General features: G+C 39.7%; 1 protein-coding gene across 1 annotated transcript in view; it reads right to left on the reverse strand.

The window, feature by feature from the left end:
- Positions 1–1,463: 1,463 nt before the first annotated feature.
- The window catches only part of LOC104378686 (high affinity cAMP-specific and IBMX-insensitive 3',5'-cyclic phosphodiesterase 8A), a 126,383-nt gene continuing 100,431 nt past the window's right edge, over positions 1,464–27,415 (reverse strand). The window contains 16 exon segments of the mRNA XM_009985756.2: positions 1,464–1,570; positions 2,321–2,450; positions 3,379–3,543; positions 8,554–8,686; positions 9,520–9,737; positions 12,507–12,676; positions 12,679–12,704; positions 15,300–15,435; positions 15,696–15,744; positions 18,331–18,495; positions 19,134–19,204; positions 20,454–20,498; positions 20,501–20,530; positions 21,492–21,534; positions 21,635–21,686; positions 22,945–23,033. Of these exon segments, the coding sequence (XP_009984058.2) occupies positions 1,464–1,570; positions 2,321–2,450; positions 3,379–3,543; positions 8,554–8,686; positions 9,520–9,737; positions 12,507–12,676; positions 12,679–12,704; positions 15,300–15,435; positions 15,696–15,744; positions 18,331–18,495; positions 19,134–19,204; positions 20,454–20,498; positions 20,501–20,530; positions 21,492–21,534; positions 21,635–21,686; positions 22,945–23,033 (1,629 nt within the window).

The raw sequence follows: 27,415 nt of genomic DNA on the forward strand, positions 1-27,415 counted from the left end.
CCAGACATCAAGTATCTTAGTTATTTAAAAAAAAAATTAATGTATCTGTTAGTCTGCAAACTACAAAGTAAATCTACATTTCAAATGAAATGGCTAGGACTTTGACACTTCTTAAAATATACATTTTATTATTTTCTGGTGTTTGCTATGAAGGTTTCATTCAAATTGTGAAGGTACACAGCCTTTACAAACTTCTTCAGTTAAAGGTTTTTGTGGTGGTTTTATGTTCTGTTTCTTTCACGGCAGAGGAAAATACATAGGCTATAAAATGCTGAAATTCATTAGATGTTTAGTATTACCTCTTCATATATGCTGTGGAATGCTTTGTAGAAATACTATATAAAATAAGGCAGACTTTGACAGGGAATTCAGTCATAAAATTTCGTGGGAGAAAACAAAAAGTTCCAACATTTAATTTTTGTAGCCAAGGGAAGATCAGGTGGTTGTCACTGGTTTGTGGGAGAACTACTGCAGTTCTGGTGCTCAGACAGTATACACCTCTTGTTTATTCTACTATTCTCAAGTGAGACCTTTTCAATAAAACTTATTTTAATTAACATAAATCAGACAATATTTAAACATACACATCTATCCTTACAGTGCAATAAAAATGTATCATTGTATAGTATTTTGTATTTGCATTATGAAAATAAAAGGTCTGTACATCAATTAAATGTATATTAATGAGTATGAATCATGAAAATTTGTAATGCATCTAAAGTTGGCTTTGGCTTTTAAGTATTTATAAATTCATAGAAAATATTGAACATCTAACAAAATAAATAAAACATATCATTTTAATCATAGATGCTAACGATCAACCTCAAAAATTCTTGTGTTATTTTTTACATTTGCTACTAAATTTCTTAAAGAGAACTCACTTTCAGTAGTGCTCAGAAGTGAATGATTGCACCTTCTGTGATGTGAAAAAATAGAATACATCTATTTTTCATAGATCAAAAATTCCTTCATAGAGAGTTGCATTTTAAATGTCTGATTGTTCTACGTAACTGTCTTAAGTGCTTATAAAAAGCATTTAGCTTTCTCGTAAAAGCTGTGAGTCTCTATTAATAGATATTTCTTTTTCACTTGCAGGATTAAGGATTAAGCAAAATCTTCTAGTGAATGTCCTTTTATGAGGATTCTTCAAGGTCTTGCAGCTTCACATACTGGTATGAAGATATCGCAAAAATATGTTCACTAATAAACCCTCTTCAGTACAAGCACTCTAGCAATCCAGTGTAATTCCACTTGATAGGTTTATTTCTTTGGAGTCCACACATGGTAGTTTGTGGAAGTCAACTGCTGACCTCATGTTCTCTTGAATTTGAAAGCTCCCCAAGCGCGTGGGCTAGCCTTACTGTAATACTGAAGAGACCAAAACAAATCTGAAATCACATGAATAAAAGTGAGCTTGAATAAATATGCATCTGGTTAGTAAATTACACACCATGGTCTAATTGCTATTCTGGTGGTGGTCGAAGGCTCCGCAGCTTCCTTTCATCTAGTCCTTTCCAGTATTTAAAGTTATTATCCAGATGCTGCATCAAATTTGGCAGGTCTGCAAATGCTAGGGAAGAAATGGCAGAGAATATTTAGTTTGCAAAACTGAAACAGTCACGTGATTGTGTCTGCTTAAACATCACTTGAAATGTCTGGGCAACTGTGTTAAATAGGAAAGCTTAAACCTGTCATACTGATACTTGAAATGGTTTTGGCTGTAGAGCTCTCATCGCTCATGTATCACTCAGGTCGCTGAGAACAGTCTGTAAGTCTACTTAATAATGGTATTGCAAGTCCCAACGAAGGGACCCAGTTTTGCAGGAGGAGCATAGCTAATTATGCTTGTAATTATATCCTGCTTCATCAAATCTCACTCATATGTCATGATCCAGCATTCAGGAAAGTCACATTTCTGACCACTTTTACCAGCACTTGGAAGAAAACAGCTGCTCTCCCAAGCAGTTTCCAGACTGTAGAAATTTGTCTTGAAGAATAACTGATGTTACCATGGACAAAAGGACTGTGCCCAAAGTGCTATCAAGAAGAATACGTTCTGTTCTTCATTTACAGAAAAGCAAGTTTAAATGAAGAAAGTTAAGCATTGCCTGAATGTTAATACATTAAAGAGAAGCCATGAGAGTGACTTGTAGCAGTATCAAAATATGTCTGAGCAAAATGAAGTTATTAAGCTTACTTGAACTGCAGAAATCTTCCCAATTCTCCTTTCTTTAGGAGCCACAAGAAAGCAATTTTATATCACAGTAGTTTCAATGTTCACAAAATACTTATTGTCAGGAAATATAGCAGTTTTGCTTACCGTCCCAGGCATCAAACATATCAGTGATGAAGTAATCAATGAACGATATTTGGGATTTGGGGATGCTGCAAGTATTTCTGTCAAAAACTGGCATCACAACAGGTAAACCTTGCCTCTTTTCTTCATCAGTCTGCAAAAATAAACACTCTTGTGATTATTCATCTAAGACACATTCTGTTATGGGCTTCTTTTAGCAGCAGATTGTTTGGCACTGACTAGAGCATGCAACTGCTAAACAAACAGAGGAACCTCAATAAATCTGGAGCAGCAGCAATTTAACCTTAAGCACCTAGTCATCCAGGTTTCAGCCAAACAGCAGACGAATAGTGCCTTCCGGTGTTTCCCACAAAGTGATACACATTTACCTTCTGCATCTACACCCAAAGCTGACACTAAGTAACTTCACACGTTACTGATAAAGTTATGACTGCTTCAGAGCTAAAAGATGCTCAACCATTCTCAACCTCTGATGGAAGTGACACTGTACAACTGGGAGACGGCAAAATATCCTTTTATCCTCTTTTTTCCCCCCTTAAGGTACCAAGTCCCAATTGCAGTATTTGGTCTATTATCTATAATAATGACTCTGCTCTTTCTTTTTCCTCATCTTACTAAAACCTTTCTTCAGCACAGCGTGCTGAAGTCTTACAGCATTTCTTGAAGTGAGTGCTGTTCTCATGCTAACACTAGGACCTGATGATGCTATTCTTGAGGCATAGCCAGCATGTCGGTACACAGAAGGCACCCTTCCTCTGCCTCTTGTGATGGGAATGCATTTGCAGGCAAAACTCAGAAAGCTCAGCTCCAAATCGAACAACTTGAAAGCTTAAATTTTTCAAAAACTGCACTGTAGAAGTTGTCAACTTTCATCTGTCTGAAGGCATCTAGCCTTCTATCAGCATAAGTAATATCCCGTCATTTAAAGTAAAAAAGTTGTTACTTTTCACACCACATAATGCAGCCTTAGATGTTCTGGGACGCTGGCAGTGTGTGCACTTTTCTCTTCCCTTAAAGAGATGCTCACCTGGAATTTCAGCAGCCCATTTTAGCTGCCTTACCTGTGCAAAGTACTCCTCAGAGATGCGTCCGGCCCACTCTATACACTGCTCTATGGGTCTGCATGGATTGGAAATGTCAGCACACTTTATCAACATGCGTTTGATAAGGATGCGGTTTTCAGGAGACATGAGAACAGTTTTGATTGACTCTCCATCACCATTATTCTGTAACATTTAGGAATTAAAAACAATCCATTAGCAAGGCCTCTGTGCACTTACTCAAAAGCTTTGCACCATAAGAATGCTTTCAGCAGATCCTACAGGGATCAGTCTTTCAATTGGCTACCGTATGTGATGTCCAACCAAATTTATAGGCGGATTATGAATGTTAGCCACAGCTCTGAACTAGCACTGAACTCCATTTTCTGGATTTGGTCACTGTCTTTGTGACAGATCTCTTGGGCATCTTTGGGCAAGTTGTCTAATCCCTCTATGCCTTACCTGCCTGCTTAAAAGTGTGGAGAGGATCCATTCATCACTACACACGAGCGCTCTGTAGGCAGAAAAATGTAATTCTCTGCTCAAATCCAAGGATTAATGGACTTGCACATTAAGAGTGGAATAGCTGGTTTAAAAAACAAAGGACTGAACTGAGATGCACGGTCATCCTCTGCATGCAAACCTCATCAGCCATCAATCATTCCGACAGCACTGCTGCTATTAGGACAGTCAGATCCCACATTGCCTCCCAGGCATGCTCCTCATTCCCTTCCACTGGAGCCATGTTAGTCCATCAGTCTCTGACCTGACTGGGAATTTTGCTTTCTGAGAGTTTATTGGTATTAAAGCGATACATTAGGAACACGCTTCCGAACAGCCTCATCTTTCCTCTGCAAGTCTAGGAAAGTTTTCAGCCCACACATGGCTTATATTTGGTTCCCAGGCTGCACATATAAGCACGTCAACAGCACTCTATATTTGGAGCCAGCATACAGCCAATAGGAGTAAAGGCTCGATGATCCAGATTAGAAGCTATTTTCTGTGGAGCCGTGATGAAGTAAGTTTCCAAAGGACAGAGATTCAGGATTAAAATCTCTTTAAAAATTACCTGCAAGTACAACATTTAACAATGTTGACTTGACTCTTTAGGGGTGAGTAGGTATAGAAATTTACAACACTGTCTACTCAGACTAGAAACTCTTTGAAGCAAGAAATATACTGCAGTCTTCTGGCACCTAACAAGGTCTTGGACTACAGTCAGAGCAGTGAAGAAGTAACAGTAATAATAATGATAATGATAATAATAATAATAATGTGCCACCAGTTCCTGCAGTATGAAGAAGGAGATATAAAGCAGCAGAAAAATTATGATCTTTTATTAGGACATATTTTTTCAGAAGAAAGTTCTTGTGAGGAAGAAACTGACAGTAATAAACCCCCTATTATTTGGTAGTATACTGGCTCAGAAACACCAGCTCCACAGTTCCTTCCAAAATGAGACTCCAAACCAATTGTTTTCCCTCATTTTTAGATATGTGGAAGGGAAAATACAGAGGAAACAAAAGTGAGGTGCGTACATCTCCAAATGCATGGCAAAATTACTAAGAGAAAGCCAAATAAGTGATGGAAGCTCCAGAAACATGAGCAGTGTGTAAAAATTAAGCGTGGAGAATTACTAGAGATCATTCAGTAAGGCTAACACAGAATATCCTAGTAGGTAAACCACGAGGAATCTTGAAAGGATGTTCACTTCCGTGATCTGTTCAAACCAAGGGCACAGTTCTACTTGCTGGATGCGGATGTCTTGGGAATAAAATGTGCTAACTGTGCTTAGTCCCAGCATCCTGCTCAGAGTGCAGAGGTGTCTCTGCATGTCAGATGTTGGCTTCCTGTCATAGGCTTAGGTGACATCATGAAGGGAAATGGGAGGATAAAGGATGCTGGAGCTGGAAAGGATTTTTTTTCAGTTTATGAAACAAAAGAAGAAAGGAAACAAACAGAGCAGCTTCTCAGCATGGCTCTTTGAACAATATGTATAAAAATAATAAATAAAAAAACTAAGTGGAACTGTCCCATTTGGAACACACGGTTGCCAGCTCAGCCTGCAAACGCTACACTGAGTCACCACCATGACTGGAAACCAGGCCAGGAAACACACGCTGCCGCTGCAACCAGATATACAACCAGACTTGAAAGAGGATCTGCCAGCGTTGTTCTGCTAGTAAGGAGCACAGCAAATGACTGGGTTCACCCTCTCACACATTACAGGCCCTTTAATAGGAACCTGCTGAACTGAGAAACTCCCAACCAAAACAAGAGAAGCATTTTGCTTCTTGTTTTCAATAAAATTATATAGTCTTTGTCTTTCTTCCCATCTGTGGGCAGGATTTGCTGTGAATCACAAATGCCTTGTGGGGCAGATTATTTCCTTGCAGGCTCTGGGACTCAAGGGCAGAATTAAACTTTTGTTTAATTTCTGTATGTCACTGTATTTGTTTTTACTGTCTGACTGTACAGGTCCAAGCCCTGTTCTTCAGCAGCAACAGCTACTCAGCTCTCCATAACAGGCAAGAAGGAGAGTTTGGCTCCTTGGATGGATGCTGCCACTCAGAAAACTGCTGCATCCCAATTCTTGAGGCTGTGAGGAGGGGCTCTGCACACCGAGCCAGGCCAGTACAGAGCCCTCCAGCAGGGCCAGGTCTATCAGGCATTCAAATAAATGTAGTAGCATGTTACTTCTTAAAATTGTTCTAAGCAAAATTGGTTCTGTGGAAAATTCCACGATCATAAATTAATACATATGTAAGTTTTAAAAAAAAAAGTCTACAATGAAACAGCTTGATCATCTACAGCTATGGTTGTAGGCTAGCCTGCAGGCTGACACCTTACATTAAAACATTTTGTTTAATGCTGTTCATAACTGCCAATTTAACTTGTTTGGTTGAAGTTTCCCCACCAGGTGTCTGCCTCAGCAAAGATTTTTCTTCCCCCCTGAAAAGTGCAGTTAAAGTGTTTTGTCGGCTTCTAAATATGAGGTTGGGGGAAATCAGCTCTTCACGCTGATGTTAAAAATTATTGCTGTTTTTCTCTTTTTTAATACCCTCACATCTTTATGACTGAAGACCTGGAATTTAGTTGGAGGGATGGTTTTGGGGTAAACCAGTCACCACCCCTGTGAAAATCTTCTGGACGAGTTACAAACTTTGTCGAAAAAAGTTGTGGTTTGTGTGGACTCAATAGGAATTGCTGGAGCCTGGGACTGAACAGGACTCTCCCTGCAACCGTAGTTCTTGGCTGTGCTGGACCAGGCACTGTCCAGGCTCTGGTTTTGTAGCTAAGAACAGGGAGCCTGTCTTTCCTGTACTTGCAATAAACAAAACCTGCAAGTTTTGAAAACAGCAGCAAGGAAGAAGAGGTATGTTGCCTGATTTGAATGCAAAAGGTGAAGAGAGGAGTAGAGTGGCACAAAGTCCCGGGAACTGTGAAAGAGAGAGGAGACAAAGGTCTGGCAAGCAAACAGAACTGAAAGAGGGGAGAAAGGCTGTAAAAGGAAGGACTTGTTGAGTGAGGAAGCTAGTGCTGAAAATGGAGGTGGAAGAGAGGCAGAGCTAGTGACAAGCCAAGGAGCACTACAGTGAGTGACAAGTGAAAACAGCACAACAAGGCAGTGGGCAGTGATGGGGTTTGATATCAGAGCACAGTCAGTGAAAAACAGAATCTGATGATATAATTAAGGGCTGACTGCATCATAACACGTGCATATAAATGGAGTCATTAGCCTGTAGAGATGGTAGTAGTCCTGTTGCTTGGTAACCTTTGACAACTTTACAGTTTAAGCCTGTTTTTTCACCATCCTTCTGTTATTTGTGATAGGTAGGAGACCAACTATGCTAAGCCTTTGCTATGGCTTAGCTATTAAATGATGAATCTAAGGACACACGTGTGCACAAACTACTTCTGGTCTTCTCTAGGTTCTGGTAGCAGTGAACAGACACTTGTAACAAAGTGTAGATATGTCCTGGGCAGCAGACTTCACAATTACACAAGGTCTAATATAGCACCCACAAAAATCGACAGTATTTGTCTGTGACTTTAAGCCGTATTCTGCATCATGAGGCTGCCTGGGAAAACTACTTCACAGCCACAGACTCAGCAGCCTTTCTCCTAGTTTAGTCAGGAAAACCAGTATCCTACTGGGACTTTGGCTTCACATTCACATAGTTCTCATTAGCGTTGCTGGGTGCCAAGAACAAAGCTAACTCTAGCATATGCTCTTGTGAACAAAAGTAGTCTTCTCCAATCAGAAGCTCCAATCTGCTTCTGATGGGTGAAGGAACAAGCCTTGTTTCTCTCTCACCTTCAGAAAATAAAAAGACTTCCCATTACACACAACAGTCATAAATGCGGCCTTCTAACGAATATGATAAGAAAACACAGAACACCATTACAGCTCCTGCAGGACATTGCCACCAATGCAAACTTTACTATAACCATTTCTAAAAATCTTTTCCTTGCAAAAACCATTCCAACAAAATTATACACTGCTCCTACTGGCAACAAAACTGCTGGTTGAAGCTGTTATTGAAACTGGTGTGGTTTTTCAGAATGAGTTCTTAACAGGCAATTTCATTGTGTCCATGGGGTTCCAGATGGCTATTGATTATGTCTATATGATACATAATGCCACCATCATCTATTTTAAAGATTAAAAAAGAAAGCAGACAGAAAACCCACGAACGGTGCCAGGCAGCGCTGAAGGCTGAGGGCCCTCAGTTCGAGAATGCACCATATGGCCACCAATATCCCTGCTCTAAGCTGCACCACCAGTGGTCCCCATTGTGAGTGAGGGAGTAATTCAGCTTCTGTTCTGAGGGCAAATCATCTGCCTCTTTGCAGAAACAGCCAAAACCAATGACTTGCCACTAGCACTCTCTCTCCAAGTGAGTGATTGGGTTCATCAAACTGGCATTTTTAACAGGAAAATATACAACCCAAGCTTCAACGTCACAGCACTGCAATATTAATAGGATCCAAGTGAGTTCCACTCATCCTCAAAATGTGTGACATCCATGTTAAGCAGGAGGGCATTCAAACCCAGAGGTGAAAGATACATTTCTAGTCTCTTTCTCCACATTTGTGATGAGCTTTCTCAGAATACCTCGTGGGGATTTCCTACTGCCAAGGTTTCCCAGTCCCTGCCTAGTCATTCTAAGGAGGACTTGCAGTGTTGCTTACCCCGTTTTCTTCTAGTGCTGCCAATGGTTTATTAATGCTGTTGACAAACTTGTTGACATGCTCAAAGTGCTTTGTCATTTCTGTTGCTAAGACCATGTCGATAATGGCTTGGCGAAGGGTTCGATATTCATTCCTGTTTAAAGAAGGAAACAATTAAGAATGCTGGCTAGTACACAAAGGGCTGCTTGCTAAAACAAGTCTAACAAAAATGCTACAGACCATTTCCATTGAAGAGAGGTGCTGGGGGAAGAAAGAACAGTAATAAAGGCTTGGGCAGCTGCATCTATACTGGATGAAGTACCCATTGGTGCGCAGAAACATATGTGCTAGAGGCATGACTGGATCTCTACAAGAAACAGTGCAAGAACTGGTCAGGGCTGCCAGGACATGCCATACTGGCATGTTCCCAAGACTTTTAGCACAGACACTTGGCAGTACTCCAGACAAGTTTTCAGCAGTACTTTTCTGCCGTATCTTGAGAGGGTTAAGGCAATGGTCACACCCTCACCCTAAACACCTTTCTAGGGCTGGAAGAAGAACAACAGGTCCTTCACTATCCTTCCCATTAAAACAAGGCATTTAATCTTTGGACTGATGCTCTGTGACTCTTTCTATCCTTGTTCTATGCAGCAAACATCTACTGACTCAGCCATAGCTTATCATCTACGTCCAATGACACAAAATTATTCTTCTAGACTTGCTAACATTAAGATTTACACTAAGTTTCTTAGATAGGGTCCACCTTTTTATCCACAGGAGAAGTTAAAACCATGGGATTACTCCTAAGTTTGTGCAGGACAGGCAGAAGCACTCTATTGTTTTAGAAGCAAACCTCCACAAGGACTATAGACAGTTATCCACGAGGCACTGTCCTCCTCTAGGATGCTCGTTTGCATTATCTTATGTTACACAGCAGAAAGTGAGAGATGTTAGTGGGCGGACAAGGACCCTAGGTTCTAAGCTTACCTCTCCATGTTTTTAAATATATTGCATTTGTCATCCCGGGTGGTGAGCTGGAAAGCCAGGGCAGCATGATGGCTCTCCAGCACTGCGGTGTCATTGTAGAGAATTGCTAGCTCACTGCCAGCATTGCACAGGAAAGAATTTGTTCTTCCTGGGTGATCCACGTCATGGACTGTGGCAGCAATGAGTGCAGCAACCTCATCGATCGGATCCAAAGTTTGCTGAAAATAGAAGGATGCTTAGTTTTCCTGGCAGACTCATTAGAAACCCTACTCTGTCCATAAGATTAAGCCAAGTTGCTGAGGAATAAAAGCCAGAACTCTGCAGATCAGTAAGGGTCAGATGTTTTAGACAGAGCAATGGAAAATTCATTATAAGCTTCACTGAACACTGCATGACTTTTTTGGCCATTTTGTGACTCTTGAATTTTGCCTTAGCCACACCTTTGACAAAGCACATCAAATTAAACAAACACAAAGTAATAAATTAATTTGTGTTTTCTAACAACACAGAAACCACTGTCACTTGGAGTTAGGGTATTTGACTTGGAAAAAAGACCAATACTGCTAAAAAAATACTCTATTTCCACTAGACCCCTTCATTTCTTTTGGAAACTTAATGTGTCCTAATCACATTCCACTTACGTGCTGGATAGGTTTACAATTTGTAAGGAATGTTTCTCATAAATCTAGTTCTATAATAACAGTGTCCTGAGGCTACAGCTAGTATGAATTCTATGAAGAATACTTGATGGTTTACATCCATGGAAAAATTACATGATCCTGTTGTATACTTTCTGTATCAGATTCCGATTCGCTTAGCATGCTGCACTCCATCCTTTATGTCGACTTACATTGGTCATTGCTCTATGTCTAATTATACCTACTCTATAAAGAAATACAGAACTATTTGAGTCTTAAAGTTTTAATACTGCATTAATAACATAAAGGAGAAAAAGAACCAAGCATCGCAGAATACATTTGTAAACAAGCCTTTATGCTCTGTTTATGCTGGGCTTTTTGTGAAGGATCACAAATACAGAACAATTATGTTAAAAATTTTAATAAAATGAAAAAGACACAAGAGCAGAAATGTTCCCAGTTGAATCTAGAAGCAGGGCAGATAATTTCCATTCCAATTACCCTGAATGTAAGGTCCAAATTCTCTACTGGCTTTGACAGTACCATTCAGAATGATTAGACTTGGTAGGTGAAAAGACAATTCCTACCCTACATTACACCTCCTGAAATTAATGCAGTGACTTGGCCTTGATGGAGCTAGGATATTATTCATTGAGGACTGTCAAGAGGGCCTTGTGGGCAACAAGAAAAGGCAAAGAAGTATTTCTACTCTAGGTTCATAGTTTGCATTGTCTGAAATACTATCTGCTGTGTGTTAGCTGCTTCCTTCTTTCAGCTGCTGCTCATAGGGTTCTATTTTTGTGGTATGAAGTTAGGAGACAGAGATTTTTAGAACAGGCTCTCCTCAGAGGGACACACTGACCAGTCCTCGGTCTGGCTGAGAAAGACCTAGGCAGATGGGAAGTGGCCAAAAACTGGAGAATACTTGACCTGTAGGACCACAGCAGCGTATCTCGCACTTATTTCCTGAGCCTGACACAACAAACTTCACAGGGATTTACAGCACCTTTACCCTTGACTTCGGGTTGAGGATTTTTAACTCCTGTGGCACAGAAGTGGAAACGATTCTGAGAACACTGCTTCAATTTGGGAGCCAGAAATTTTTTCCAGGCAAGAAGCGAGTCAAATTTACTGAAAAAAATCTCCTTAGTGTGAATTTGAGTGGCAGAATCTGGCCTTCTGTGTTTAGGTTAAGTTGAACTCTGGACAACACAAAAGCAGCTGGGCTGTAACTTCGAAATGATAAAGAGAGAATTTTGAACTTTGATTCTGCTCTTGCTGCTGCTGCAACTTTTTTTTTCTCTTCCTATGCCTACAGAGGCATGGAAACAACATTCTGGAAAAGGAGGAGCCATTCATGCTTCTGTGGCATTGAAACGAGTCCAGATCTTGTCTGTTTTTCATAGATATTCTTGGGAAGACCAGCTAAACCTCTGGCAAATCAGGGGCTGAAAATATCCAGTGAAGTTCTAGTCCCACTTGGCATATAGTATTTGTAAGTTAACCTCTGGAGAGCACACTAATGAGCTGCAGCTCCAGGTTAAGGGACTTACTACAGTTTTAATGAGCTGTCAGAAGCTTGTTTACAGTCGCGAATGTCTCCAGCCAGGTTCCTATCACTAGCACTATCCTCAGGCAGGCCAATTCAGGGTAGGAATTTCTATTGAAAAATGCAACTCGGAAATGTGTACTGCTGCTCCACTGCACACACATGCAAACACTGTTTTAATTCCCCTTCTCCCGTCTGCCCTCTGGGCATGTGACAACAAAGTTGCTCTGATTTATTCTGGTGTCAGTGGCTCTAATATGCCAGTGGGTGTTATGGTACAAAGAACTTCAACAAGTAATATTTTTCAATACTCTCCTCCAAAGCAGTCTCTAAACCTCAGGGCATCTCCTCCAGTGGGTGATATAGCTTTGGAAGCACTAAACCTATTTTATGGCCTATATTGTCCTGGGAGTCTTCTGCAAAATTACCATCACAAGGCATAAGAGATGGTGATTTATTACATTAAATCTGTATGTGGCATGTACTGTCACAAAAATAACTGTGTCATTAGCTCACCTATCTGAGAAACTTTAACTATACAAATAAGTCTTGTTTTAAAAGGAGGTTTTCTTATTCTTCCATCAAGAATAACACAATTCCTGTAATATCAGTATCCTTCCACATACGCTATAAGAGAGATCCTAGAATGCATGTAAAGCAGCTCAGTTCTTTGACCTCAGATTTACTAAACTGGTTGGCACTAGGCAGACATTTGGCTCTTGGCATCTTTTTTTGAGAGAACTTCCTTTGATCGCACCTGTGCTTCCCACATGCACTGTTTCTTATAAATGTGGACTCACCTTTACTCTTTCTTTAGACAAGAAATAAGCAGTGGCATGTAGTACATCTGCTGAATGAGTAGAATTATGGTAGGAGTTGGAGGAATGGTAGTTAGCTTCAATGACTTGTAACCATGACCTCAGAGTTGATTCTGAGCAGTTTAGGAATTCACAGATTCCAAAGCGAGCAATATTTTGAGACCGAGATAAACCAAAGGCCTGAGGAGAAAATAAACACAAGTTTTGAAACAAATGAGGTTGAAAGAATACTACATAGCATATATAGTATTAATCTACACAGCATTTTTAACTAACAACATGTCAGATTAGGTATAAGGACTTGTTAGAGAATTAAAATCCAGATCTGCAGAAATGTTCTGCCTGCCCATCACACAGGCACTCTCAGAATCATGCCAGTTCCTGACGCTTCCAGGAATATTAACAAGGCTCTGTATTGCTGCTGTACTACATGTAGCAGTATTTTGGGGCTTGGGAGCCTATGTGGGGTAAATGTAGACTGCAGTAAAAATGAGGTAAATTAGCAAGTACTAAACTCTGCACATGAGAGGAGGGAGGTAACCTTGTTGCTGCCATAGATACCTAAACTAGCTTGTTTACAGTTAGATTGAGTATATCTATACTATACAACACTGCAATCACTATTCTTTCTGCAGATCTGCTCCATTTCTTTTATGCCCACCTTTGCAGGCTTCCATTGCTCAGTGACTTGGCATGCAACAGAGGATGAGAGATGGAGGTATTCTGGAAGCAAATGACCAGGACAGAGTATGCCATTTCTAGAAGACTACAAGGGCCAGATGAACCTTAGGCTAACCCAGTCAGAGACCTGTCTCCAAAAATAGCCAACATCACTGTATTCCAGTACTCTTGCTTCTCCCAGGTCAAACTGCACAATTTAAACCCAGATGACTGGCAGCCGAATGAAGATCAGAACAGCAGTACAGAATATTTCTAATCTGAAAGCTGTGAAAGTGAAATACATTTAATAGAACAAATGAAAAAATATCAAGTTTCAGTCCACTAGCCTTTTTTTGAATCCAATTAATACTGCTTTTTTCTTGTCCAATACATTTTTTGCTTAAGAACAGATATAGTGGCAAATATTTCTTAAACCCTTATTTTGACATCTCACTTTGCTGCTTGATTCCAGACGCATCAAGCACTCTGAATTCTAGCTGCACCTGATGAGTGAGGTAAGGTCATTTAGAGTTGGATGTACATCTTTTGGCAGAAACACACCACAATACTGTGCTCTATGCTATCATAATAGACTAAAGTTAAATCCCCCCTCATGTAGCACTGTCAGACAAAGGTCTCTCCAGGTTTCCGTGTCAGGGAAGTGCAATGCACTAAAGCTTAGATCTAATGAATTCTCTTTCTACTATATGTCTGCTTGGACTTGAAGACAATACTAATAAAGTATTCATAGTTGTGATTCATTGAAGATCACTTTAATTCTCTTAATAAATGAATTGCCTTTATTTAAACGCAGCAGGAAGCAATCATAATTAGAATACCTTTAATAAGAGGACAGGCAACAAAATAACTCCTTTGTCCCTCTGTTGTCTCTCCAAATCAGTAAGAACAGAGAAACTTACCTAGTGATCTCATGCATGTTGGCTGGGATAATTAATTCTTAAGTTACTGCAATGTGCATATTAAATGTTGTAAATCACACAGACCGACTACATTTTGACTTTTTTTTTTTTTAATTACTGTATCTATGGCACTTCATTAGATATTGAAATGTAGCAGAGCAAAAAAACACACCCTAAAGTAACTGGATGCAAATTCTTCACTTTAAAGAAGAATAAAAACCTAACTTTTTTTTTCCCCACTTTTTTTGGCTCATAAAACCATAGTCTAAAAATGAAGTGCATATATGTTAACTAAATGCCTGGTATCTTCTTAGACATTGTTTTTTAACAGCTTTCAAAGCTCTTACAGATCTGGGATTTTGATGAGGGCTTAAGATAGTCAATTAATTGCAGGATCTAGCTTCCAAATTAGTGTCTCAGAAGCTTTAAGCTAAGACAAAGCACGATACATGCAACTAGACCCAAAGGAGAACTTTTGATAGGCATCAGCAGATAAAAACAAGGATTTAAACAGAAAGGTCAATTTACAGGCTTAGTGGGACTGAAGTACAGTCTATCAGAACTGCTGATCTGCCTTTGAAAACTTCTGTGATGGAAATTGGTATGCCCTACTTTGTATCAGTAAATATTCCTCAGTTAATCTTATACATAAAATGTAGCCTGCCAAGATTTAGAATAATGACCTTCCTCTAATCCCAGAGAAAGGCAATGGGAATTCTGCTGAAAAGCTGTATTTGAACTGTTTAGGAATAAAATTACTCAATTACAGGGAGAGAAAATAAAACACGATCTGTATCAACTGATGAAATTAAGACCAGCATGTTGACTCTGTGTGTAGCTGGCCATAATTTGAATTTGAATTCCCAACAATTTGATTTGTAGAACTTTATTATTGAGAACAGAAAAGGAAGGCTTTTAAAATGATGTTGTTTTGTTATTATATCATATCAAAGATATATAATCTTCACTTACATCCACTGGGAATCTGCAGGAAATAGTGTATGATGAAATAGAATATATTTAATGGGTTCATACACAACTAGAAATGACAATGAGAAAATTTCAAACATTTGACTTTGAAAATAAAAGTAATTCCATTTTAAAAGCACAAGTAGAGAATTAAAGAGCTGATTACAGGATGACATTTAAGTCAGTTTTCAGAAACTTCAATTTATGAGCTCTTGAGTTTACTGACCTTTTATGGGTAGCAGCCTCAAGTTCAAAGATATCAAAATCCCAGTGTTCTTCATTTTCCATTGCCTGTGTTATCCGTGGGGGTATATCATTGAGGGAGATTGGAGAGATCAAACTGCCAGCTACCTGATGAGTTTCTGTTAAGGAATATATTTGCAGATCACTATTAATAACCCTGAGATACAATTTTACTCAACATTCATGTTTTCTTTTCTGTAGTAATGTCTGGCAACTCTCGTTTCTATAAAGCTCAGTAATGCTGCAGAACAATTCTTGTAAATAAAAATAAACCAAACCCAAACAATGCTTATGAAAAAGAACATTTGATCACATTTCCTCTTTTCTTAAATTTCTTAACATGTTTTAATATATCAGTAACTGACAAATTAAAACTTACGTTTTGCTGACAATATGTATTCATTCCCCGATAACCTTCGTAAACCATCCTGTTCAATAAAAGTTGAGAGTTAAATTCAAGGTATTGTACAAAAGGTCTATAAGGTGATTACACCAAGTAGCAGCGCAATGACTTTAGAGAAGCCTGACCACAACCTGTCACAGTCATCAAAGCTGCCTCTCCCTTTTTGGTGTGTACTCTTAAGATTTGCCTGTTTTACATATCGTTCATAATGGATGAGAAACTGCAAGAGATACAATATGAACCCAGATAGGTGGAAACTCAAATTTCTCAGGTGCAGATGAAGGTCTGGAATTACAGCCTGACAACCACCTTTGTCTAGACAACACAGACACAGGTTCTGGATGTGTGCCACAAACCAGACACAGTATGTCCACATACTTCCCATCAACAAGCAAAGGTGGGTGGAGACATGGATGGAGACATGCTTCTGCTCTCCTCCCCATGGTATGGGCAGACCAGGTCACCTCAGTAGCATAAGTATCTCATGATTTGTTGCTGGGATTGCACAGCAATGAATTACCCTGAGGCTTCCCTTCTATTAAAGAAAGTATGCTTGCTTATTGTCCAACTCAGTGCCTCCTAGGCTTTATTCTGGCATGATGCCTAGGTGTGCAAACTAAGACAAAGGATTCAAACAGAACGATATATTTAACATTGACTTATAAGCTCACAATTCTAAATGCTGTGGCCCAAAACCTGCTTGTTCTTTTGATGTATACAGCTGTTAGTCACTGCACATTAATCTTTAGCCCATGATGTAAACCAACAGTTATTAAAAAAAAATAATCTTTCTGAATGCACTTTACTAACAAAGTATAGCAAAAGTAAATGTGGACGCTATGTCTGAAGAAGCAATGTCTGCACTTAAAAGAATTGTTCCATCTCATTTTCACATTTTAAGTAAATTAGTCTGGAGTTTTGTGATTTAAAGGAAAGAGAGTACGACTCCTATAACTAGCCAGTGACTCTTCAACAGCACTGCTACGACACAAATATTTAGGACACCAGATGCTGTGTATCATTTAGTATCAAAGATTACTTTTTTAAGAATTGAAATAGCAGGTGTAATTGTATCTGGCAAATCCATCTTTGAACTCCAAATGCCCTTCCCATCACAAATTCTGCTTGAGAGTTCAAATCCAATAATCTACTACTTGTTCCCCTACTCAGACATAACTGCTGAACATGAAATGGAATAATACGATTCTGTTTTCAATAGACCCTTTGCTGGAAAAATGTTACTCCCAGATCCCTTTAAAACTCGTAATATACCATATACCATCATGCTCTGAAATGTATTTTTTCAGCTTTTCTATTGCTCCATAAAATAGCCTTTGTTCTGTTTTTAGTAAGGATTTTGTGTTTAGCAGTATTGTTACCTATATGGGACCATGGACTGAATACAGTCTGAATACAAATGTATGTAAGAATCAACAATTGACAAAAAGGAGAAAACAGCTGAGTTTATGGACAGTTCAGCAGGAGAAAAGATTCACCAATATTCTTCCTATATTTTTAAAGTTCAGGTAACAATATGTTTTGTCTACTGAGTTAGTAAATTCAACCCTGTATGAACCATTCAGGTCTCCTCCTGGAATTCTTCAAGTCTCTCGTATGTTTCTCCTGATTAGATATTTGCTGCGGTAATTTAAAAGGCAAAAATAGATGTAAACTGTTTAAACATTCTGATGGATGCTGCAAAGGTATCTCGATAGTTACAGCATGAAATGATACTAGCCCAGAAACATCTTTGAAAAGCTCACATTACATCTTGTGAGCCTTTTTGCATCCAACATACTGCCAAATTTTTTCCTGAGGTAGCCTTTTATATGTAACCTACAGACTAATGGGAACACATATCCTTAAGGCACAGGTAATATTCATCCAGGTTCATCTAGTTATTATCAGGAGAGTCAGACTCCAGGCTCTGAAAGTTTGGGTTCAATTCTTGCTTTGCTATGCGCCCTTTGTTCAACATTTGGTACAACGCTTCTTTTTCCAATGCCCCCATTCCTCTTTTGATGACATAACAACATAATACATGCCTTCTTCAGTCTTTTTCTTGCCTTATTTATTTAAATTATGAGTTCTGTGGAGTGTGATTGTGTTTTAATACATGAACGTTCATGTTTCTAGCTCAAAGCACTCTGATCTTTCTGTGAGTCTCTACGGGCACAAATATAATCCTAGAAATAGCAACAAAATACATATTTTGCATCCTTTTGAAAACACATTCTTTCTATACACTGTAAAGCTGCCAAAACATGCCATTCTAATCCTAATTAAGAAATACAAGTATCTAGCTATCTTTCTTTCTTCCTCTCCCATCTATACCTTTCTAAAATGAATGACATTGAAAGAGAGAATTGGTTTTCCCTTCCAATTTCTAGCAAAACTAATGCTTCAAAGGGACTGGTCAATTTTCTTCCCGTTTTCAGAGTGACATTATTAATGTAGGGGGAAAAAAAAGCCACCAAAAGAGGTGTGCAGTTTTTCCTGAAAATTTGGCATCGTAGAGGCAAAACACATGCCAAATGATAAACATCAGGTAACTGAGAAAATCAGGAGGTGGAACATTAATCAACAGCTGTTTGTGGCAGTATGTACTTACTGTCATTAACCCTCCAACAAGGTCACTTGTATGTGGATCCTCATCTTTTGTCCCCAGTTGTGGAGAGTACAATTCAGTGGTTCTTAAAATCTCCAAAACCCGGTCTAAAGCTTCTGCAACTGGCATGGGACTGCTTTCTTGTGCAGCATTGATGATGTTTATTACCTAGTTAAGCATTAGACATGTTTGAATTTAGAAGTGATTTAAGAAAGAACAGAGACATTCATCAATTACTATGGAACACAGCAAATAAATGAGACCTACGACTTTAATCCACATGTGGGAGAATCAAAATGAAAGGGATGTTAATAAAACACTGATGTTTGCTACTGACTCTGGGAACAAGATTGTGGCCTTAAAGACAGCAGTCGTCTTAATGACTTTCCCATTCAAGGCACAGCTTCAAAATATCTCTGAATGGATTTAATATAACCTTCTCCCATTTGCCTGTGTCAGTTTATTAAAGAGCTGATTTTTGCCAAATCCTTGAATGGTTTCAGAAAGCAGTTTACAATGCTTAAGTAAGAAGGAAGAACTCTACTCCCTCCTTCACACAGGCAAAGTCCTTTGAAAGGGTCATGCAATGGCTGACCACATGGAGGGCACTCTACTAAGCAGGCTTGGGAGAACTTTCTTCAGAACATCTGGCTTTTTTTTCCACCAGTGGTCAGGTGGAATAAGGGAAGAAGTTGCACCAGAAGCCAGTGCTGCCTTGCTCCTCAATCTGGATGCTGTACTGGAGCCTTGTGCCCCAGTATGCCAGTACAGTGCATCTGACAACAGCTAGCAACAGTGCACATTACCTTGGTGATGGGTGCTTCAATAGTCATGGAATGTATCCTAGCCATAGAAGAGTGCCGCCTTTGTGAGCTGCCTGTGTGGAAAACAAAGCAGAATTTGTATCCTGATTTCAGCGACAAAGCATGACAGGAAGATTCAGCCAAGAAATCTTGATTCATTTTCTGAACTGCTTACCCTGCTGTGCCCTTTAGAGGCAATCTATTGCAAAATGCATACACATGCTTGTTATGCTGGGGACACACAGGTGCAAAGAGATGCTTGCTGAACCACTGATATCCCTGATTAGAGATAAGAAGCTGTAACTGCCTGGCAAAATCAAGGCTCTGGGTTTTATTATTTCAACTAATTAAAATATTCAATTAAAAACTCAGTTAAAAGACTATACAGATGTGTGTGTGTATAAACTGGCAGGCACAGGTAGGTAACTATTGCACTTAGGTTATTATAGGACATACCTGCTTTTGCTGCCTGATGCAACGCAACAAGTCATAATGAGTCAGCTTCCAAGCTGAGGTAAACCAGTGAAGCTCCTCTGAAGTAAAGATAGCTATGCCAAATTAAAACAGCAGAGGTTCTGTCCTATTATTCATGGGAAATTGAAAACCAAATGTTTTATATCAGTTAGAAATTTTGGATTTGTAGAGAAAAGGCCAAGATGGGATTTTTGTGGATAATTATGTTGTGCTACCTGTAAAACGCAGACGCATCTCTGTTACTCTGCATGCTGAGCAGCACTTAAGGGGAATCAATGCTATTTTTGCTATACTGGAGTATGATTGTATTCTCACTGCCACAGACCCAACTTCCATGTTTCACTAGTGTATGCTGCCTAGACTGTAATGATGTGTGCCTTAACAAAATCATTAAGTATCAGCAAAAGTTCTGAATATGTGACTCATCTATCAAGTTTGGGGTGATCTAATGGAGCAAACACAACACAGAGAAAAGAAAACAAATTCGTAAGAAATTATCATCATATTTTTATCAAGAGGTAAGAAATGTAATAATTTGTTAGGTTCAGAGTTTGCCATTTGTACTTGAAAGTATCTGTTGAATCTCATGAGGTTTTTCTGTGCAGAGGGTAGACGATAGCCTTCCATTCTCCACTGGTTCAAAAAAGACTCAAAGTAGTTCAAGAGAAGAAAATGAGGCTATTTGACAAATGCAAAGTTGTTCATGAATTGATGACTTGATATTTTATTCATGTATTTGTATGCGTATACATACACATACATACTTACCTATATTCGTATGTGTACATATGCATGCACATAAAATCTGAATATATGTAGAAATCAGAAAAATCTACTTTTTTAACATACCATCACTCCCTCGTGATGTTGTGGATCTGACATCCAGTGATCCTTCCTCCTGTCTTTGTGTCTGCTAGTCTGAATATCTGTGGAGAAAATGGTATTTTACAATGACATTAAATTGTGCCTAAGACGTATATTAAAGGAATCGAAACGCAGAGAAAGCCTGATAGCAGCTGAGCGACATTCACCACAATGCTTCGGCAGAGGAGAGCCAAAGAAAGGTCCTTTTTAAACTCTTGCCCAATTACACTGTCATCAACCCAGTTCATGCTCTCTGGCAGGACATGTCTAAGTGTTTTTGCAGAAAGGATCTAACAGTGTGGCGGGAAAAGTTCCTCTCTTGACACAGTGACACAATTGTAGTTGTGAATACAACTTGTGCAACACACCTGAGTTCACTCAAGTAACAACTGCCACAAAGAACCGGTAGACCAAAGTAGACTTCACACTAGCAATGTATCCCAGGTTCCTTACGGACTCCAACAGATGCAACCTGTGCTACCAAGGCTACAATTAACAAGTACCTGCAGCACAGATGCCAAGGACGCTTTAATTGAAGTGTTGATATGTGGGATGAGGGTGAATGGTAGTGTTGGTCATCCTCATTTCCACCCACATGCAAATACCCCACAATACAGTTAGAAGCAATGCAAACATACATGCCACTAGCTATAGACCAGCCACAGCAACACGACAACTAGACGGCATCCTTCTTATTTCTAATTTTGTCACAGGGATCCACTACTTACAACTGAAACATGACACTGAACCCAGCAATACCAAAACACAAACTTGGGGCCCTATTACCATGTTTTCAAAGGCGGGTTGCTTTACATCACTTCTTAAACAAATAAGGCAGGTAGAGAGGGTTTATATTTATTTTTATGCCTTTTCAGCTGGATTTCCAGCTTATCCCTAGCTAAACAGTACTCTTCAGACTGGCCTGTGCAACTGTGGTTTTTAGCCAAATCACTAACAACAAGCTTTACTCTTTCCCCAGGTACATTCTCCACTTATTAGGACAGAAGAAGAGGTGTGTCATACCTGTCTGAGATTCAGCCTGAACACGTTCACATGTCTTCTCTGCCTACAAATCAGTATGAGAAATCCAGTTAATTAGAACTTTCCCATTATTTCGTAATATTTAGGGCTCAAACTAAAGCAAGCATAGCACTATTTTCACTTACCTTATTGTTGTCATTGCACAGTCTACTAATTGACACATAGTGTCTAATCTTTCTGTAGGCAAAAAACAATGTGTTAATTCCCATCCAAACCTCAGCTCTAATTCAGTGCTGATACACAAAATTAGTATAGGACAAATCCTGTTCTGGCAGGAAGGCTCAACTGGGAATGGAAAAAACCCCACAGTTCTGCACGTGATGGGAATATAAAATAGAAGCATTTTGTGGAAAGATTGTCTCCTCTTTCTCTCTGCAACCCCTCAGCTTCTTCTGGGCTACTGTAGGATGTTTCAGCTATGATATAAACGTGAAACATAGAGCAGTGCAGTCCAACAATCAAAACCTACTATAGGATTTAGGGATCGAGCAATCGAACTGTAAACTACCCCCTTGATCACCAGGAAACTTTCTAAGCCAGCTTGAAATGGACTTAGGCTGTTGAATAAGTAGCAACGTATGTAATACATACTGGTCTTAGGAGTTTGCCATCTTAGGCTGAAAATATGTTTTCACTCTATTGACGGAGGGTAAAGAACATGAATTATTTCCAGGGATGAAATCAACTCAAACCACTTTTTTTAGGAAGTAACTGCATGACGAAGCTGCATTTGGCCTTTTCTTCATGAAGAAACACCTTTCTAAATGATTGTCTCAGTCAAGTCTGGAAAATAATGTGCCATGCTTTTAATTAATGTTCGTGTTGCCTTAGAGGCTTTGAAACTACTACTGTATGCAATCTGATCCACTTTCTTTTCCAATATAGTACAGAAGGACTCCTCATAAATGTACCAATAACATATACTTGTGTGCTCCAAATGCTCTATTTGGGGACCAAGTGGAAGTTGCACAAGAATGAAGACATGCTTCAATTTTGACCAGGATCAAAACACACAGTGACCTCATCACATAAAGACACTCAGCAACACCCATTATTAGTAGATGAGCATGGAGGGACATAGTACAGGTGCACAGTGGAAAAGGACATAGGTCCTGGTGGTTCCAACACAATGCACAGAAAGAGAGGAGGGTGCACTTGCACTTCAGGGAGTGTTAGAAGAGTAAAGTCACAAGTGAGCACATCTGGATCTTTGGCTCCTTTTTGGGGAAAATTAGGATAATTTCACTTTCCCTGCACACAGCATGTAAAGTTGACTTTGCCCCAAGGAATTAAATCTAGAGGTCTAAGGCTTCCTTCCTTGCATAAATTTCCTTTATACTCAGTAACAGGATAATCCGATGTCTGATGAAAGCAACTGAACTCTAAACTGAGCCTTGATTCAGAGCTAAATCATGGTTTTAGCTTTCATACTCACCCTCCCTGTCCAATGACAGGTAGTATCTTCACATTTTGTTGTATGCTATCTCCATTTTTCTTTTTCGCATAGTACATTCCTTGCCATTCCTGAAAAAGGAATTCAAGCAGAAGGAAGTTCAGATAAAACAGGAAGAGAAGCTGTAGCTTCTATACTTTTTTTCATTGAAAGCTGTCTTAAAATACAAAACCAGTCAGGACTGGTTAAACTGTTCTTATCTTCAAATTTCTCCCCTGCAACTAACCTGTAGGTCACTGTATTGCTGCCAATGCACAGAGAACTTCCAGAGGGGCAGCCTGTGAGTGCCGCAAAGGCAACAGCTGAACTTCAGGTACTGTGGGAATCAGAACCATGTATTTCTCTTCCCAGTCCTACCTCAATGATGTTGGGGTTCACTGGAGGAGACCTGGCAAAGACCTCTGCAAGAGCAAGAGCTTAGACCAGCCCTGCCTGGAGGAGAGTCTCCCAGAGGCTCCAGGAGTGCCTGCAGGCTCTGACAGTGCAGGGCAGCCCCCTGCCCTGCCCCAGGACCAGGCACCACACAGCTGGGACTGCCACGTTGACCTGCCCGACTTTTTCCCAGACTGCACTGACTCCTTCCAGGACAGGAAGGTTGGTGAAAAAACATTATGCCAACCCGACCTGTCTGCCTTCACTTCTGGACTGCACCATCTCTCCTGCAGAGTTGGGAATTCTTACCATTGGTCAACACTGAATATCTCTGTGACTAAATGTTTTTTATTGTCTTAGCACATTTACTTTCCACACTGTCCGTTCAGTCTCGAAAAGCATCAGAGATTTATCCTGGCTTTTTAAAGCAAAAGAGAGCCTAATGGAATAGCTACTGGATTCTGCCTCCCATCTGCTGACCTCCCCTCAAAGTGCACTCTGGTTTCAGGATCACATTTAAGTAGGCAATTTTTCAAGTATCAGATTGTCACTGCCAGTATCGTTGCTTTTTGATAGAATTCATAAATGGCAAAAAAAAGACAAGGTAGAAAGAAATTTTTCATTTTGCAGTGAGAAGTCTTTTTTTTTTCCTCTAGAAATGAGACATTTCTTTCTAGCGCAGAGCCTCATTTTCTCTTCAACAACACTCAGGAAATGTCTCTTCTCCCTTATTTAAGACATGCTTTTAAATGAAATACTGTTACAACAAACACTTTTGTTATTTGGGGATTTAAATCCAGAAGCACCACCAACGGTTTAACACTCAGCCCCAAACCACCTCCCTGCAGTGGAGCCCACAGCCCCGCTGGGAAGGAGGAGAGCTCTCACGCTGACGCACGCAGACACGGCTAATCGTGGCTCCGGCAGACACTGGGGCACAGCCCTTACCTGTTCCCCCCAGTCCCCTCACCACGCTGCTGCTGCTGCTTCCCAAACTGTGCTACAGATACCACAGCAAAGACATACACCACAATGCTGACAGACCTCGGGTCTCCCCTGTGTGTGGTATCTGGACTAGAGTTGCCCTCTCCCAGGGCTATTTAGGAAAAGTCAGGGAAAGCAAAATTTGGGAACCCTGGCTCTCCCCCTTTCATTTCTGGCAGCAGCACAGAGGCCAGGAACCTTCCAACAGAGCCAGTCTTTTGTAACCTGGCAGCTGACAAGATTTACAATCTTGCCTACACATTTCCATCCCTGGAGTAGTTGTTGTTGGTCTTTTTTAAGAGATGTGTATTTTGAGCTGGGCGTTTAATAAATACCAAGTGATTAATAATTAATTGATTCCATATTGCATATTCACTTAATACAAGCTACCCATGCCAATCGCTCTCTTTCAGCTGAGTTCAACAGGCTTTAGATCAGATCTTACAAACATATGTGAAAATACCTTCATGAGGCACAATGATACATATTTATTTACGTTAGACTGACAGATCTCGCAGTCAAGCAGGCCAAAGCACAGGTACAGAGAGAAGAGTTTTGCATTTATTTTGATGGAGCCAGCAAACAAAGACTCCAGCCCACAGAGAGCTGCACGGTGACAGGCTGTGTAGAAGAAAATATGAAAGGCTTTTCCAAGGATCTGTCGGAGAAAGGAACTGTGCATAACGATTTGGGAAGCAAGCATAGTATCTTCTCCTGTAAGCTGCATGAGGAATACAAATGAAGATAAAGCAAACACCACAAAATTCAATGCTTTTATAATTAAAAGTATGCATATCAATTGTTTCCTGACAACCAGGATGAGGCAGAGATGAGTAATCGATCTCTAACCCAGGTAATAAACCTGAAATATGCACAAAGGAGTGAAGGCAGAAGGTACAGATTGATAATTCTTCCATTGAAAGTACATCCGTTTCAAGATAGGTTATTCACTAATGTGGTGTTCTTAGTCAACAGATCGATTTTTCAACTTGTGAATTTCTAAAACCTGTGAAACTGTGGCAGGAAATATGCGAGGGAAAAGGTCAGCAGAATTCTGAGAAATAGGAGGTCCAAGCCAAACTCCTGCTGGTAGGTAAAGTTCTCCCAGGAACGTTACTTAAACATATTTTAAGAACACCATATGCTCTCACAGAGCCTCTGTCAGCAATCCAACAGAGAAGAGCTACTTCACAGGATGTGCTGTCAGTCAAGCTCATGGTTATGTCTACATTACAGCCACACAAGTACAGCGATCAGTCCTTTCTGCGTGGCTGGGCGTGCTGGGATTGAATGCAGAGTAAAAACCATACGCAGTAAAAAAAACGGTTTCACCCTTTATAGAGCGAATCAATGCTGAGCTTCCAAATCTCATTACGGCAGCCATGGAATGCATCTATCCACTGAGCACTCACACATGCAGAGCAAGTAATCCCCCAGTTCAGCCTTCCTTTTAGACTGGGGCTTCTTGCACTAGACAGTAAAATTCAGCAAGCTACTTGTAGAAAACAGAGCAAACCAAAACGAACACAAGATGTCATGAAAACAATCTCACAGAAAGTGAGGCTGAGTTAGGAAGGAGTTGCCATAGATCTTTATCATAGTGCTTGATCGCTCTCCCACCCCTCTGTCAAGATAGCTGTCTTGCAAATAACTCCCAAGGAGTGAGAGGAATTGCATGTCTTGTCTGATTTATAGATAGCTATCAATCTCAATTCAGAAAAAGCAAAACTAAGACAGCGAGCTTTGTGTCAAACTGCAGAGATCAGAGGCAGCAGGAATTCTAGTCAGAATTGCACGTGTCATCTTAATGGATGTAATTTGAATTATGAAACAGAAGAAGGAAGAAACTACAACTTGTTTTTTAACTCCTCAAGTATGGTTGGGTGAAAACGTCTTTCAATAACGCTGGCTTCTTGCAAATTACAGCCAGCTGTAGTAACGAAAAAAATGAACTTCCACAGATTTTTTTTTACTAAGAGAAACAGCATCCTAACATAAGAATCCCTATGTACCATGCAACTAGCTATTTTTGTGTATAATGCCTATGAACTTTTGTTTGGACATATTGAACTTGCTCACAGCACTATGTTTCTCAGCACAAGAGAAGAAATGCTGCAAGAGTTCATCTTCCTAAATTCCATTTAAAGACTAGAGGGAGATTTTATACAGCTTACATTTTTCTAAAGACCAGAAAATCTTGCTTTCTATTACTTTTGTTATATTACCATGTTTGTTCAAAACAGAAAAGCCAAACCTGTTAACAGGAGAGTATCACAGCAGCAGATAGCTGGCTTTTTCAGCATGCTGTAACCTACAGTAGACAATATATAGCCTATTGTAATGGGAAGCAGTCTTTTAAATTTAGGCTATAAAGAAATCACAACCTGAAAACAACACACAGACCATGTCAGAATGATCCAGACACAAGTTAGGCACCTCTGAAAATGCTGTAACATCCTGACATAAATTACTTCAAACTAAAGCACCTTCAATGGGCTGCAGTATTTCAAAGGTTGTTCCACACAGTCTACCTCTACTCGCAAATACTTCCTGTAAGAATTTAATTTGCAATTCATTTTTCTATTAATATAAAAGGCTACATAGATTGCATACTATAAAATGTTCCAAAGGGAAACAGAAAAAACATGTAAACAGAACACATCTACCTAAAACAGCTTAAGTTGTTCCAGACAGACGGGTTTAAGTAAGTAGTATTTCATTAGCCCTCACAGTTGGAAGTCCTAGAGCCAGGAGTAAAGTAAGTGCAAAGAAAGAGATGCATTAGGGTTAGATTTCTATCATCCACAGATTAAAACATACTTCTGTTATTAAAGACATTTTTATCAGCGTACTAAAATACTATAAATTTGGTCATTTCATATCTTGAGAATTGATGTTGTCAATTTAAGCTTGACATGTCTAATGCATTTGAATTATAACTTAATAAATACTCCCTCATAACATCAGTTTTGTATTACACACATTTACTGAAATAATTTTCATCAGGTAATAGAGGTGTGAAGCACCATGATCCAAGCTATTGTCTACTGCTGGGATCTCTTCCAAAAGGCCAATGCACATAGAAATGAGTGACATG

The sequence above is a fragment of the Tauraco erythrolophus genome, chromosome 14 (genome assembly GCF_009769465.1).
Source record: "Tauraco erythrolophus isolate bTauEry1 chromosome 14, bTauEry1.pri, whole genome shotgun sequence".
NCBI lineage: Eukaryota > Metazoa > Chordata > Aves > Musophagiformes > Musophagidae > Tauraco > Tauraco erythrolophus.